The sequence below is a fragment of the Epinephelus fuscoguttatus genome, linkage group LG2, assembly GCF_011397635.1.
Source record: "Epinephelus fuscoguttatus linkage group LG2, E.fuscoguttatus.final_Chr_v1".
Taxonomy (NCBI): domain Eukaryota; kingdom Metazoa; phylum Chordata; class Actinopteri; order Perciformes; family Serranidae; genus Epinephelus; species Epinephelus fuscoguttatus.
In genome coordinates this window covers 26,154,145-26,171,025 of record NC_064753.1, presented here as the reverse complement: position 1 = coordinate 26,171,025, position 16,881 = coordinate 26,154,145, and the positions used below count along the sequence as shown (strand labels likewise).

Genomic DNA, 16,881 nt, shown 5'->3' with positions numbered 1-16,881 from the left:
GACTGGGTAAAGTCCGCTCCACACACAGCAGCTATCTGGTTGGCGAGCATGCACTGTAGCCTACCTTCTGCACGTTGGCCTGCAGTGGGATGTAAACACCGACCAGAATGAATGAAACAAACTCAAGGGGGGAGTAAAAAGGTTTGCAGTTGATGAAAAAAGATTCCAGATCAGGAGAACAGTGCTGCTGGATCACTGTCACGTCATTACACCAGCCACTGTTAGTGTAAAAACAGATACCTCCACCTTTAGTTTTGTTACCTGTCAATCAACTTGCCCGACATACTGTTTTATTGGCCCGGGCCATCGGGCCATGGGTTATGTCAAACCCTGCAGTGGAAATCAGTTTTAGTTTTAGTCTCATTTTAGTCTTTGACATAATTTGACAGTTTTGTTATACTGTAATAGATTTTGCAAAAGGATGTTTGTCATGGTAGTAAAAACTCCATTGTAAGCATACCTTTAACTGTGTGTTTAGTCATTTAAACTAAGAATGTACCATGTTACTCTTGTATAATAAAAATGAATGTCTAAGGTTTGTTAGAAAAAGTGCAATACATAATCATGTCCTTCACAGGTTCTTGCAACAAATGACTTACAACCTGCAAGAATTAAGCTCCAATCCTCCTCTCCGATCATAACAGCTTAACTGTTGTGCCCATTTTAATTTACTATTTTCTTACAAGGGCATCAAAACCTAGCCAACACATTTAATCATATGCCCATTTTAATTCAGTGTCTGTTAACAGTAGGACCACCAGGATTACAGCGCCCCTCCAAGGGCTGCAACGGTCAGACTATAGAATGGGACTGACAACCTCTCCAATGCCTCATGTCAATTAATTAACACTATTTGTCGGCTTTTTATAATGCCGTTTTTTTTTTTTGTTTGTTTTGTTTTTTGCATGCTGCGCCGTGTCTCCAGTGAAAGTTGTGATTTGATTAGATTAACTTTTGGTCTATAATATTGTTGGCTAAATTACACATTTTAATAAAAAAAAAAAAACAACTTAAGAATAAAAGAAATAAACACCGAAATAATTAGTGGAAACTTTTTTTATTGATACTCCTCCTCTCTGACATACTAACGCACACACACACACACACACACTGAACACACGATTGAATGAATGAATAAACATTGGGTGCGGTTCAGCCGCAGTCCCACCGGCTGGCGCGGTCACTGTTGAGATTACATACGTTTTTTATTATTAACAAAATGTTTTTTTATTGATCGTATGAATGGTTTCATTTTCAAATAAATATTTGGAAACAAAAATGTATGCTTTGGTCTACTTTTACAGAGTTTTACAGGCGTTGTTGTTCCCGGCTTCCCGTTGTGGAGGCAAGGCTTCTGTGTGGCAAAACTGGACGTGCACCGCCACCGCGCAGAGGGCGGGGGGAGGTCATCCAATCAGAAAGATAAACTGAGAGTTTGAATTTGAGTTAAGATAATTAATTGGTTAAAAAGGACAACAATCAAGGCATTAAGGATGGTTGTAATCCAGATTGTCCAGCCGGCCAGTGTCAGCTTTTTTTTTCATGTTTTTACTCGTCACTTCATAATGAACAGAGATTTCGTTTTAGTTTTTGTTGTCAATACTTATTAAATTTACGTTCTCATCACAAATTAGTCACAGAATAAAGGGTTGTCAATAAAAAGTTTTTGTTTAAGTTTTAGTTGACAAAATTAACACTGGTTGCTAATGGCTAAGGTTAGCCTACAGTAGCGTAGCCTCTGAAACACGAACAGTATCTTCCTTGTGTGTTTCTACTTACCAGTAACGTTAACGCTACTATCTAACGTTACCACTGTAACCTTATTCTAAAACTCATCAGTCATCACTGACTCTGGTTGAGTTTTAAAATTCCGGGGTTGTGTTTGACTGTGTTGGTTGTAATCTTAACGCTCTCCTCCTCCGTGTGAAGCAAATTTATACTTCTGTTGAATCAACGCCATAGCTACGGCGTAGGCTCCACATCGACGTAGAGCCTGTGCGGTAGCCTGACATGCGCCTCCCCAGAATTGTAACTACACGTCGCAGTGACGCAGACCTCCTTTCTGTTTATGTATACTGACACCTTTTTCCTCAGTGGAAACGATCGAAGCTTGTGTTTACTTGTATTTCACAGATAAGAAACAATAAATTGTGAAGACAGTAAAGCCTCCACTAAAATAACATTAGAAGTCTTGTGTGTGATTTATCATTGAGGGATTTATACTACGGGATTGATCCTGGCTTCATATGAACAGAGAAAATCTCCACTTGTCACTAGGCTAATTTATACAATGTAAAATGCCATAGGCTTGTGTTAATAACGTTAGCATGTTATATTTGTTTGGAAAGCATGTTTAGTGTGACAGTTGTTTTGTCGGTGAATATTGTGAGTTGTAATGGAGCCAAATTGAGTGCCGTCACCATTGTTAAATGTTGCTGTTGTCCCTGGTTTCAAATGAGAAAATGAAAGATCGCTAGCTGCTAGGCTAATTTATACAACGTAAAATGCCATAGGCTTGTGCTAATAATGTTAGCATGTTGTATTTGTGGGGAAAATGTGTCCAGATAAAGACAAGTGTTTGTCTGCCAATGCTGCGATTTATAGTGAAGCTGATTTGCATACTTGTGTTTTCAGATTGTCTCTATTAAGCCACATTTAATGTGTTTAATGTGTGTTTTGAATCAACTAAACTTTACAGAACTTAACAGAAACCTCCTCTGCCATCCAGCATTTTGGAGGAGTAACTGCAGAGTGACACAGACACACCACCGCAGAAGTAAAAATGCTCACAACAGCGGAGGCGACGTGGGTAGGGTCTACGCACAACCATAAGTCCCCTAACGTTGCCTTGCCAAAACCTACATCTGTATTGAGGACGTAATGGAGGAGGGGGAGTAGGCCTTTGGAGGGAGGTGGAGTTGCAGGAGGAGGAGGGGGATGGGACTTTGGAGGGAGGCGCGAGTTGTGGATGTTCAGATTTTTTCTAAGTGCTGTGTGAAATGTAAGAAAGGTGAGAGTTGCTTTAATGTTTTGGGCTGATCACTTTATATTTTTATCTTAGCTATTTCTCAGTTTGAAGTCATAGTTGGAGGGTTGGTTCACCAAAATAGTGATAGTAGTCCACAAAAAATGAGATCTACTCATAGTCTTGGTTTAATAAACCTGCTTTCTCCACTGTCACATTCAGACAGAATCTACCAGGTAAACTTGAAGTTGACCTGTACCTCAGGCATTTGTTAAGCCAGGGGTAAGTTTGCATGTTTAACATTTACAGGTGGGGTTTTGTGACTAAGGGCAGGGTTTCTTTTACAGTTATGCCAAGTATAGCATGATGATGGCTTCTACTGGAACATGTAGACAAAAGCCAGCGGCACCATCAAGACCTGGACGTGTAGCAGCTGCAAGGTGAGCAGTCACAACCTTTCCCTTTTTTTTTTCTCACACACAAACAAAACACCTTTGTGTGGCATCGTTCTGCATGACTCTGGCTTCTAAATTGGATCACATTATATTTTACAGGTTTTCATGTTGTGTTAACCTCATAGGTGTAAGATAGTTAATATTCACAACTTCTGAATTGTCAGGAAATTAATTTCAGCATGTGTCTGCAGAGGTAAACAGCACCAGCAAAATGATGATAAACATGAATTTACATTTCAGTAGCTTTATATGTCTGTCAGTACTATATCGACTTCCCTGAGATACATTTTCACCCTCTTACCTTAATCAATGTCCTCTTTGTAATTTGTCATTTTCAGTTTTGTGGAGATGGAGGTCACCATGGAGGAGGAGGAGGAGGAGGAAAGCAACAGTGTGAAGAACAGACTGTAATTTTATTATTAATTATACAGGATATACTCCGTATCTGAATTTCTGCTTCTGCGGCTCATGTGATTCTAATATGTGTGTTTCTTTTAAATGTAACAGATCTGACTTGGAGAGCGATATGGAAAGCACCACAGAATCGACTGAGCTGAGTGCTCCAGGAGCTAATAACAGCTGTGATGGAGACGTTTACGTACCAGTAATGCCTCAGAGGTACCTGTTTGTCTTTGATGAAGCCTCATTTTTAAGAGTCAAGATCTTGAAGTGAATTGTGTGTACTCTGAATATAATGAATAGAACAAGCTTTTTCCCCTTTTAGATGACACCTTTATATTAGAGTCACAGCCAATAGCATGAAGTTTTTGTGTCCATGTGTTTTGTGTGAATGGAAACGGAGATATGCATGCTGGCATATATTGTACCATAAGCCCCTTTTTGAACTACCAGATTTTCGACGAATGTTGGGCTGTTTTTCCAGCAAGCTGTGAGCGTTTAGACGCACAGATCCGGATTGGCGAGTTGATGCGAGGTGCCAAATTTTCCGCCTCGTAGGGTAGTCACATTGGCAGAACCCTTTTAGTTTAAAAAGACTGAGGCAGCTTTCAGCAACAGGAGGGGCTGTTGATGACTTGTGGGAGGGGCTGTTGAAAGCGCTGCACGTGCGAGCCACTAGCGGTGGTGGTAGCAAGAGGGAAACGCAAACCTGACAGACACTGTAAAGATGAGCAACTGGGGAGACAATAACTTGCGCGCCCTCCTTGCCCTCGCAAACAAAGAGGCCATCAACCGTTAAATGACGGGAACGGTGAAGGACGGGCAAAGGACTGAGCAGCAGCAGCATCCCTTGGAGTACATCACTGTTTACGTTACATGCTGAGCTACACATTTTGTTACTTGCTCACGTGCCCCATTGCCCTGAAAAAGGCGCATTCTGTATGAACAAAAGTAGGTAGGCGGCATTTCGCTGCACTCAGTGATTTTATTTATGTACTGCCAATGCTGAAAGATGACTGCTTGGGCTTTCCTGCAAATTTGGACAATTCCTATTTTAAAAGGGCTTTTATTTCTGCCTCTACAGCTCATATGATTCAAATTTATATATTTTTTTTATTTAACAGATCTGACTTGGAGAGTGATATGGAAAACGCCACAGAAACAACTGAGCTGAGTGCTCCAGGAGCTGATAACAGCTGTGACGGAGACGTTTACGTACCAGTAATGCCTCAGAGGTACCTGTTTGTCTTTGATGAAGCCTCATTTTTAAGAGTAAAGATCTTGAAGTGAATTGTGTATACTCTGAATATCCTGAATAGAACAAACTTTTTCCCCTTTATAACTCTAATATAAAGGTGTCATCTAAAGACTTACATGTGGCCCACAGTTCTGACATGCAGAATCTAGTTATGTTTCCTGTATTTCATCCCATCTGTCACTTAGTTTTGCTCAAATCTCATAGTGGAAGTATTAGTAGAGTGGAAAATTGGAGCAGCAGTACACTGAAAACGTTACAGATACACATGGATCTATTTTAGGTTGCACTGTCCAGAGCAACTTGTTTAGTAAAGCTACGCCTATGGGTTCAGGCAGGGGTGATACCAGTTCAGCCCTCTTGAAATGTACCACCATCTCTGTCAGTGTTTCCCCTATATGCAACTATTTTTTTTTTTTTTTTTAATTCATCTTAGCGCTTTGGAAACTACTAGGGATGCATTGAATATTCAGTAACTGAATATATTTGGCCGAATATTGCAAAAAAACCCACACATTCGGTATTCGGTGGAATAAGTGAAAAGCAAGACCAAATAAAAGCGACATGTTTTGATAACGCAATCAAACAGCTTGCAGTGACGGATGGAGTAAAATGTCGGCAGTGTGGCGATATTTTACTCTGTCCGTCACCACACTCACACTTGCGACTAAAAATAGTTCTGTGCGAGCAAAATAAATCATTCAGCACGCTGTACAGATTTCAACCAGCAGCAGAAATGAAAGGCAAATCCCACCGGTTGTGGGTTGAACGGGGGGTCACAGACAAAGACAAGAATACGTATTCCTGTCAAATACGGCGCAAGATAACGGCTTACTGGCGACGGAGAAGCCCGACTCTAATAATGTCCTCTTCTTGGCGTCATGACTGCCCAAAAGGACCTGGACAACCAAGCCGTGGTGGCACACAGGTATGTCAGAGGAGAAACGAGCCGTTCACATTTCTCTCTTTGTGGCAGGTAACGGTCCACAAACCTCACCGCACTTTAGGAACTGTTCTTTACTTGTCAGGGGAGGAGGGTGGCTGGTTGATTTTTATTTTATTTATTTATTTTATTTTGATCCCCCCTATGTTAATCACTTATTGATGCTGTTTTTGAAGTATGAATAAGTCAATAAGTAATTTATTCCATTGAAATATCACTGATGTATTATAGAAAAGTGATTTTTTTTTTTTTTTTTTTATAAATGACAAAAGGCACATCTGCCTCATTTTTGCTGTGATATCGTAATACTACTCAGAACCATATTTTCACTGGTATCGTACCGTGGGTCCCAATTTTGGTACCGTGACAACACTAATCTGGAGGGGGTTCGCTTGCAAAACTAATGAAAAACTAAACAACGGTATTCGTTACTCGGTATTCGGCCAAGTGTTTAATTTTATTCGGCTTCGGCCACAAATTTTCATTTCGATGCATCCCTAGAAACTACCTTTTATATTATTTGGCGCTACAGACGTTTCATATCCAGTTCAATACACACACACTTGTCAATAAAGCATATAAAAGGAGAGGAGAGGGCTCCGTCTTATCTCTTCATAAACTAAAGTTATATTATTTTGAGCGACGGACACTTCATATAACATAACATTAGACTATTTATTGTGTTATACGGTGAAACATTTCACCTTATAACATGATGACTTATATTGTTTACACAACGGCATGTCATTTCTGTCTCCTTACAATCCTCCTCCGCTCTCTGTATCGTGCACGTCAGAGTTCGGCCCTGATTCCTGCCCTGCTTCTGTCTCTCCGCCATTACGTCTTCTTTGTTGTTGAACGTGCTGCTGACTGACGAGTGTGACGTGCGTCATCGATGAAAAGATTCGGCGTAATGAAAAGAATCGATAAGGGAATTGTTAAGCTAAAGGCTAATGATATCAATGAATTGAACCAGTTGGAAGCGGTTCTTAACAGGATCTGGTTCTCGATTCCCATCCATAGCTATAACTTTGTTCCAGAATGTTCCACCACTCAAACACTACAGAAGTTTCCCCAAGTTACAAGAACAATGGATTGCAGGGTCATTCTGTTGTTTTCTATTACAGTCAAAAAGCATCTGAACTTAAACTGGAGTGTGAAGAAGAGGAGCTGGAGCCATGGCAGAAACACACTTTACATGTTCGCTTGAAAGAAGAGCATGATGTTGGAGAGTTGAGTATGTCACACCAAATTACTGAAGAGGTTTTCAAACATCTGAGTACTGTGAAGTCTGCTAGTTCTTATTGTAAAAATTCTGTGTTGTTACAGTAATTATCTTCATCCGTTTCTTAAACTTTACCCTGTTGGGTCCTAAAAGTAAATTGCATGTAATGTATTTTTTGGTCTTTTTGTATGTTCTTACAGGTGATGACAAAACAGATTGTAAACCAGATCCTTCGTCTCTTCAGAGCTGGGCAGCTGGTCAGTACATTGTGACACCTGAGGCCTGTGGCGCTGTCCACACTTTTGAGGGACATCAAATCAGCAACAACCCCGTGTCCTTATCCAGTGTCCAGAGTCCTGAAGTATATGCGACATCATCTAACAAACTGCAGTCAGACCAGTCCAACTCACAGACCCTCTCTGTACCTTTTCCTCCACCGTACCTTACTGAGATTAAACTTGAACCAACTGAAACATGAAACATAAAATAATAACCTGAAACATAAGGGGAAGTTCACAAGTTACAATTACACACAATTTGTTGTCGAACATAAATGTGTCATATCTGATGCACAAATTGATAAATTGCAGATTATTTGCACATCTAAGTGTTGTCTCCTCTGACATGACAACAGTCTGGGGAACCCTGTTCACAACACCTGTCACCTCATTTACCAAGTCCACATAAAACAAATCAGTTTTGTAAAACTTTGGTACCAGTCTTTCGGTCATATGCTACCTCATATGTACAGGTTTGTAATATAGTGTATAGTGAAATAAATTCTTAAATTAAAACCCATTTCCATGTGATTTATTGTTTCAATCAAATGAATGGTGTTGGTTCACAGTTTATCTCTAATATATTACAGAGTTGAACCTGGACTCTATTTTCCCATGCTCCTCCACCTTGTTCAGACCAAAGCAGCAGCCCTGAGAGGAAATGCATGTTTACTTTTGGATTTTATGAGTCACACCACCCATGTGACCTGGATGTGGTCAGAGGCAGTGCAGGTGAACTTGGGTCACTCTGTAGTGTACTGTATGCATCAATTACGGAGGGCAAACTCAACATGTTTTCTAGCCCTCACACCCGTAACTTCTGATCCTGTCTGTCACAAACATGCTTGAAGACCATTGTAGTTAAAGTGGACACATTAACTTATCACAGATTACATCATTTAAAAACATTTGACATCAAGGATCTGTGCTACCAATATTGTCAATGCTGTTCTCAAAGTTGTAACTCACTGAAGCCATACTGTACTTAACTACAGTTGTAGAGCCCAGTCTTGTTTGACCCAGTATCCAGTACATCCTGCCCCTGATAATCAGGTATGAACAACATGACTTGGGTGGGGAAAAATACATGGACTATGTACACTATGTCACTTTTTGCTTTGGATGGGGAACTTTATCATAATGCTTTATCTGAGTTTTACTTTTGTCAGGAAGTGCTCAGCCTTCATATCCTTGAGATGATGGATCTCTGTACACAGAGCGCAGATAAGGCCTAGATAAACCCTGAAGATAAATGTGATAAAAACTGAAAAGTGAGTATGGTGTTTCAAAAAGCATCTCGCTGATTCATAAATTAACAATTACATCAAAATAAAGAACAATATGGAAACCCTCTAGATTGAGTATTCCTATTTTAGCAAAAATAAGTAGATAGGCTATGATAATCAAACAGCTACAGTTATAGGTACTGTCTCTTACAAGGGCCTTTGTGTGAGGTTTAAAGGTCCAGTGTGTAGGATTTAGTGGCAGTTAGTGGTGAGGTCTCAGAACTGAAACGTCTCCCATGAGCCAAGCGTGCGGGGTAGGATGCAATGCACTGAACCCCCAACTGCCCAGAGTGTCTGTCCATGGGCGGCCCCCTCACTCTGATATCTCTCCATTTAATACATGTATAGGTCCTGTTTGTGCATGTGCGTATTTCAGGCCTGTGTGTATATGACAACAGAGTGAAAACAATTGAATTTCTCCTCAGGGATTGATAAAGTATGTCTTCTTCTAAATGTTTTTGTCTCTTTTCTTATTTTGGTCTCCACTTTTACAAAGTATTTGCCTGTATTTTTTTGTGTTGTATTATTGTTGTGTATTACTACATCTCAGTAATCCTTCACCTCTTGTTTAATTTCTAAAAGCCTAATAACCAAGGACATGGGCTGCAAATTAGCCACGGCTAGAGACTTGTATGCATTGCATCTACTTTGCATTTTATTTTGTATTTTATATATGAATCAGTGGTTTATGCATTTGTCGCTGTCAAATAAACAACAAATAAATAAATAGATAAATTTAATAATTAGTTTAATAAACTTTTTTTGGAGGTGAATTAAATGTCAAAATCTAAGACTTCATAACATTTTCAGTCTTTCAACAGAATCAGTTTTACATGATTAATGAATTAATAGATTAAGTCATTAAACTCAAATTGACAGCACATCTCATTAGCCTGTAATCGACATCATTGACTTTAATAATGTCATAATGAAAAAAGACTGCATAGGATAAAAGCTGTCTGTTAATATGCTGCAGACTGAAGTGCACATCATTCAGTGTGATTGTACTTTTTATTGTATTATCAGTGCATATAATGTGTTACTGAAAAGGCAGTGACACCGTGGTATTTAACTGTAAAGAAAAAAAAAACAGTTTCTCTAAAGCAAATCTATTAGGAGAGACCAGGAAGTACTACAAATACACAAAGGAAGTGATGGAGAGACATGATTGGTCCAGACAGTCCGACCACTTCCGCCGCTTTGGGCTAGCGATACACTTATCTCCCCGTCCTGTATCAAGTAAACCTGGACTGTGTGAACTCTGTCTCCCTCAGATCAGCGACCAGACCCGGATCTGCCTAGAGACCCAAAGGCTGAGAGGTAGGCTGAGACAGAGACCCTGAACACCACACTGTGAGGACGCCCAGATAATGTGGACATGCTAACAGAGCCTCACAGAGCTGTGCATGAAAGCAGGTGTTGTGTCGATTTGTGCCGAGATTTACATGCAGCCCGCGGGAGCGCGCACAGCGGGACACCAAAACTACCGGACATTATAATGATTTGTACAGCAAATGAATGTTTAAAATAATATAATCCTCTTTTGTTGTTTGTTTGGTTGTGATAAATAATCTGAAAGCTATAGTGTACAAACGTTTGGAGTCATTAGTGTTTTATCAGACTCAGTAGAAGAAGCATTTCCTTGATTATTGGTCTGAAGTGTGCAATATTTCCTTGATTAATGTCTCGTATTTCTGAGGGTGAAAACTTTGGTGTTCCTTTTCGGCACGTATTTAAGCATTTCATACACTTATACTATTAAACTAAACTGTTCAGCCAAAATGGACCCATACATGTACTGATAGACTCATTTGATTCATAGATCTCCAGATATAAAGTTACAATGCACATTAATTATTCGGCAGATGTATTATTTATTACCTGCTGACATTTACATCCCCACCTTTCTCAGCTCAGGTGAGTGCTCTATGTAAATCACACTGTCTGTATGCCCGTGAAAAAGGCATTCCCGTCTCTGTCATGTTTATTTTACAGATGACCAATGTCGAGAAGGGGCCAATGAAAAGATCTATGGTTGACCCTTAAATGGGATCAAGTACAACAATTAACTTGCTAACAGTACAAGTTATATGTATTTACATGATAAACAATTTCATAATTAAAACACATTTCAGTGTGCCATCTGATGGAAGTGAACTCCTGACCTTTTGATTGACACCTCACCTCACTTTTTTTTTTAAAGCACCAGGACAAAACCTTGAAAATGTGTTAAATGTTTATTTTTCTGTGATATTATTATCTACTTTGAATTTGGACTAGGTGAGGCTTCATGATATGGACCCATTGTGTTTTCAAGGCAAATCTTCAGGCAAAGATTAAAAACAATCCCTACTCTTTAAGCTACCTTAAACTTAAATAACTCAATGACAGAAGCACTTACAGTGATTCCGACTGTTGGGGGAAAAACCCAGCATTACCTGTCAAATGAGACCATGCATGTACATGTACTAAAAATGAAACAAGAACAGCTTATTATTTACTATGAATATACCCTTTATAGGTGTTTGAGGTGAATGTAGGTGACTCTTAAAGGACCACAAAGAGATTTTAAAATAGCTACATTGATCAAAATCTGAGGAACTATAAAAAGACATTGCTCCATAATTCCAGACAATGACTGATGCATTTGAGTTTGAGGAGTTTAGGACATCTCTGACTGCAAACATACTGAAAATCAAACATGTTTATTGTATGTCTCGACAATAATTTTGTACACATTTCCAGGGAATGCAGCCAGTGGTGTTTGGTATATTTGGAAAACTTAAAAAATAAAGAAGTTCAGTTAAAGTACAGGTCTGCCTTCATACTATCTGTTTACCTGACTTATTTTTGTCTCCCTTTACAGCTCCAATGCCCAGTTGTGTCCCGGTCAGTCCCAGGACGTCTGTGGTAATGCACTATGTCTAGGCTGAACACTTCAAAATTAGGTTTTGGACCAAGCTGCATACAGCGACTGGACCCTTTCTCAAATATGTCAAGTCTCTCTCTCTTTATGTTTCAGGGTGGAGATGGCTCATAGAGGTAAGCCTCAGAGTTGCTAATCTAGAAGCATCAGCCTGGTGTGTATGAGAAAGATGGTATGGCACGCAAAATCCACACTCCCCTCTTTTTTATTACTGACTTGCTCTTTATTTGTTTGTTGTCACTCAACAAGAGAGAACAGAGATTCGAACGGAGCAAAGGGAAACTTTGAAATCGTTTTTTAAGGAGGGAATGACACGTGTTGGTTCACCCTTAATACCAAGAGCCGCATCAGCTACTGGTTTGGAAACCTGTGTCATAGAGGTGAGGTTGACTCTCATGCTACATGTCAAAGATTCTTACATCATTTTGCTGATTATAAATTTGTTAAAATGCACTTTAATTGATGTAAAACCATTTAAATATTTTTGTTTTCTCTTCCAGAACTGGATTGGAAACTACAGAAGGTCCTTTAAAGCTCCTTCTGAGCCGCGGCCCTCAAAGCCGAAGCTTCACACACGAGAGCTGTCGCCATACAATCTTTTTTGTAGGGACCTCCTCAGAAACAAAGGTAAGAGACAGAATTTAACAGATGCTTTTAAGTCTTATATTGAAAGGTTTGTTGTTGTACATACTGGCCATGTTTACATTAGGGCTTACAGGAGTCGTGAGAAAGATTTTCAGGATATTGTTATTCACTCCCATGCATTCTGCTTAGAGTAATGGTAGTCTCTGGCTCTTCCACCAACAGCACAGGGTTTCTCCCTCTTCTCTTGTCCTGTGTTTATTGATATATTATGTATTTATCTCATTTTTACAGTTATTTTGTATGTGTTTTTAGTTGAAATATATTGTGTTTAAAAAAATCCACTGTAAAAAGTTCAGTCAATGCATGGGGTTTTCCAAAGTCAGCGAGTAATCCTGTAAAAAAATGGAGATTGATCAAAATAGTCGTGATTATTAGTTTTACCATAATCGAGCATCCCCAGTGTGAATGTTCTCTAAAGTGTTAAGCTTTCTCTCTCTCCCTCCTCTCCTTTTTCCTCAGGCACATTAAACGATATTAAGGGCAGGTGGTCGACATTAGGGGAAGACGAGAAGCAGAAATACTATCGAGAAGCAGCAGCACTGAGGTCACAAGGCCTGGCAGAGGACCTCAGCCCCGAGATGAGGGAGCTCAAAATTAAAAAGCACCTGAAGCAGCTGAAGTTTGAGGTTTGGAAAGAAGCGTCATTTGTCATCATAGTATTAGATGTAAAGATGATTAAACTGTGATGTGAGCAGAGCACTGTGACAGACAAGTGTTTGAGTGTTTATATTTAGATTCTTTTATAATTTCAAATTATGTCATCCCAAACACATAGGGTTTTAACACATAGGGTTTACTTAATTATAGTCATCCACTGATCTGCATACTCAAAGCATGTAATCCACATGTATGTAAGGAGCAATTACACGTGAGAAGACAAGCATAAGAGGTGCATAATTTCAACATCAACCCCACATGAAAAAAGTAGTTGGTTCAAGTTAGGGCTGGGCAATATATTGATATCGTATTGATATTGTGATATGAGATTAGATATCGTCTGTAAACACAGCTAAGGTTTAGTTAATATAATCTCCCTCAGCAACTGTTTCTCATAATATTTTCACCTGTGACATCACTGATTTCACAGAGACTACCTAGAACTGTAATGAGTTGTTTCTTCAGTGTGTGTGTTGAAAGTCTAAATGTTGTTTTTGTCTATTTTGTGTATAATCCCTTATTTACTATTTTTGTGGTCATCTTGTTTGACTAAATATTGTGAAGGTGTCCAAACTTGAGGCTTTGGGTGTGGAAACGGCCATTTTGTCATTTGACCGCCATAAATCCGGTTTAGAGGTGTATCAACTGAGCAGCAAAGGAGCAAAGGACACAGTCAACAACTTTGCACTCTACTTTAAAGGTGACTGTAGTTACATTAAAATCCACAGACATCTGTAGTAGTGCAAAGATACATAATACAGTTTTAGGAAATGAATTGTTGCCTGTTGTTTAATTTGCAGCCAGCTTCTCAGCCCCAACAGCTCCTCAGCCACAACGCCAACACCAAAGATCAAGCCGCAAAACCAAAGATCAAGTAGATGTGCTGGTTAAAAAAGTGCAGGATGTGTTCAACCAAAAATATAGTAAGCATGTTTTCTTTTTATAACAGTGTAAAGAAACTGCCTAGACTTATGTCTTGATAAGTTAATACGCCTCCATGAATCAGTGGCCTTACTGTCAAACTAATAAATGATTCATCTCATGTGTCCAACGACCATAAGATTATGACACTTTAACAAAATGACAGGTCTACGGCCTGTGCACTGGATATCAACAGGAGGGGAAAGTCAGTTCTTTACATGCATGTGTGTGCCCATGTCTTTCAGAGGAGGCTGGAGGTATTGGGAGGCTCCCCTATCAGTCCTTGATGAATCAAAGCTTGAACATAAAAGTTGCTGGACTGCCCAACGGCCTCACGCTCAAGAAGCCATCCTTTTATGGAAGGAACCAATTGGAAGCCATTTTGAAAGATGCTAAGCAGATTTCATTCAAAATATGTAAGTGAACAGTGTCTCATGTTTGTGTGTGTCTTTTGACTTGATGCAAAGTGGGTTAAATCAAAAACTAAAAATCAATACAGGCATACATGTGAGACCTTGTATGCTGCTGGGCCACTGCAAACATTTAGAACAGCTTTATTGCATTTTGTCATAGAGTCTGTATGTGTATCTGTATATTGTTAGGGGTGTGACATTCAGTTGGACTTTTCATGATTATAGTGGAGCACATTTTCTAAAGTCAGGCTCAGTCTACAGGAGTTTTAAAATCCTAACTGATTTTGAAGTGACACAAGGAAAAACTTCACAGATGTTCTCTCTAGTCCCAAACATGCACTCACTACAAGATTTGGAAATAATGGCTCAGCACACTGCAGGATATTATTAACATCATCCTTCCAGAGGGAGCATAAATGCACTGCCTCACATGATCTCATGAGGAAGCAGATGCAAACAAAATAGAGACTAATGTGGTGCGACAACTTGCTGTAATGTTAACAATGCTTTGGAGCGAGAAAAAACAAAAGCAGAAGGCTAAATGAGTCCAGATGACAAAAGGGTCAACACTGGTTGTTTATTCTTCAGCAAGATGGAGGTGAGATTTAGGAATGGATCTGTAAACCTATCATTTTATTAGATAATCTGGGCTGAACATCATTAATGACCAAGGTCCCAGACCAGATTTCTCCTCAGATTGTCAGGAGGGGCTAGGAGACCTCTTAAGACCATCCTATAATTGTTGAGTTGAATGTAACTGTAGTGACTAGGGGTGTAAGAAAATATTGATACACTTGAGTATTGCAATATTATGTTTTATAATACTTTGCTGATTCTCCAAAACACTGCACTGATTTTTAAATCTTGCATTTTTTTTAAATTTCTTTAACTAAACAATCCTGCAAGCCCATATATTATTTTCATTTTTTACTGATATAGTCAAATGTTAATTTCTTTGCTCAGTTTGCACAAAAAATAGTGCTATGATGTTGAATGTAAGTGACTGTGATAAATACAAAAGCAGATCCCACTGTTCTGACTGCATAAAAAAGGTAAACTTGTAATGCATACAATTTTATGTTATTTATGCAATGACAGTTTTCCTAAAATGAGATAAAATGATTACAATATAGTGCCTTGCTTTCATTACCACAATATATCGCAATGTATTTTATCTTAACTCCTGTATCATGATACTTATTGTATCACTAGGTTCTTGCAGATCACAGCCTCAGGAGTCACTGTGATGGCCTGTGGCAATGGCTTTCATTGATATGACTGTGTGATTATTTTTTCCCCAGCAATGCAGGAATAGACTCACAAGTCAGTCTTTAGACGCTTTGCTTAACTAAAGATCAGAAGGCGGAGATCTCTGATTGTCTGGTGGCGAGACTAATGCAGGAATAATACCAGTTATTTTTTATGCTCAACTATAACTGTTCCTTTTTTGCCTCAACATATGAACCAGATGCAACACGATGCCACTGCACTGACACAGCAGAGGAGCTTTCAGAGGACATGGACGCAGAAGGTGTGCTGAGTTGTTTTTATTTTATCTCTAAATAAATATTTAACATTACACATTATTCTTTTCTAGATATGTGACTGTGGTAATTCGACCTTATTACACAACACATTTGACCACAGTACACATTATTGTATGATGCAAATAAATAATAATAAATAATGTGACCATATCGTCACCTCTGTGTCACAGTTTAATGTCTTCATATCAACAGACACAGCAGACGGCATCCAGACGAAGTCGTTGGAGAAGATATTAAAGGCCATGTGTAGAAATGGTATTTCTTTTTGTAAATTTAACACATTTTGAATATCTGTCACTGTTACAGTTTTTTGGTTTATTGCTTAAAGGAGCCATATGTAACATTCAAAGCATCATACAATTTTAAGTCTGAGCCAGGATTGTCTGCACACAGTTCTCAACATGATGTTGGCTGAGCCAGCAGCGAGCAGCTATGCTAACTCAATAAACAGTGCTAACAGAAACTGAAATCTCATTACCTGTTACTGAATGTTTTCTTGTTTTTACTTCCTCTGAAAAAAATTAAGGCCAAGTCGAAGAGAAGAGAGAAGGGAGTTCAGTCGCCAAGGTCAAGGTGAGGCATCATGTACAGGCTATATTACAAAGAGGAATTAAATATATATTTAATATATACTTTTAATAGAAAATTTTAATCAGCATGTCAGACTCTTGGATGGAGTCATCTGTGGATCAAGGAAAATATGGAAACCAATGAAATTACTCAAGTGAGATCATACAAATTTGAAATGGAAAACTCACCTTGAACGGGCGTGTGGAGCTTAAAAGAAGTGGGCAGTGCGGCCCTAATTACCAGCAATTCACTTTTAATGAAAAATATAGATTAGTTTAGCTTTAAATGTAAACCAGTTGGATATCAGTTATAGAGAAACAGGTTTGATTTGATGAAATTGACATAAAACCAATATTGTTGAAGAATAAATAATTGGTTTACTGGATTAACCTCTTA

The 16,881-nt window shown here is 38.9% G+C and overlaps 2 protein-coding genes across 15 annotated transcripts in view; both read left to right on the top strand.

Annotated features, from left to right (window-relative positions):
* LOC125899783 (uncharacterized) overlaps window positions 1–9,247 on the top strand; it is a 54,921-nt gene extending 45,674 nt beyond the window's left edge. For 2 of the 14 annotated variants that reach the window (XM_049594462.1, XM_049594344.1), the window contains exons 11-14: window positions 3,928–4,038; window positions 4,944–5,054; window positions 7,145–7,254; window positions 7,443–9,245. In XM_049594462.1, the coding sequence (XP_049450419.1) occupies window positions 3,928–4,038; window positions 4,944–5,054; window positions 7,145–7,254; window positions 7,443–7,720 (610 nt within the window). In that variant the 3' untranslated portion in view covers window positions 7,721–9,245. Of the gene's footprint in view, window positions 1–3,927; window positions 4,039–4,943; window positions 5,055–7,144; window positions 7,255–7,442 lie in introns of all 14 variants that reach the window. The other 12 variants (XM_049594491.1, XM_049594336.1, XM_049594376.1 and 9 more) reach the window with 12 other exon arrangements.
* A 641-nt stretch (window positions 9,248–9,888) lies between these two features.
* zgc:113176 (uncharacterized protein LOC554708 homolog) lies at window positions 9,889–16,202 on the top strand. The gene is made up of 11 exons (XM_049562540.1): window positions 9,889–10,126; window positions 11,673–11,716; window positions 11,829–11,848; window positions 11,982–12,112; window positions 12,233–12,359; window positions 12,837–13,003; window positions 13,599–13,734; window positions 13,835–13,957; window positions 14,201–14,371; window positions 15,837–15,899; window positions 16,108–16,202. Exons 3-11 carry the CDS (start codon window positions 11,836–11,838, stop codon window positions 16,200–16,202), a joined length of 1,026 nt encoding a protein of 341 aa, XP_049418497.1. The 5' UTR covers window positions 9,889–10,126; window positions 11,673–11,716; window positions 11,829–11,835.
* The last annotated feature ends 679 nt before the right edge of the window (window positions 16,203–16,881 follow it).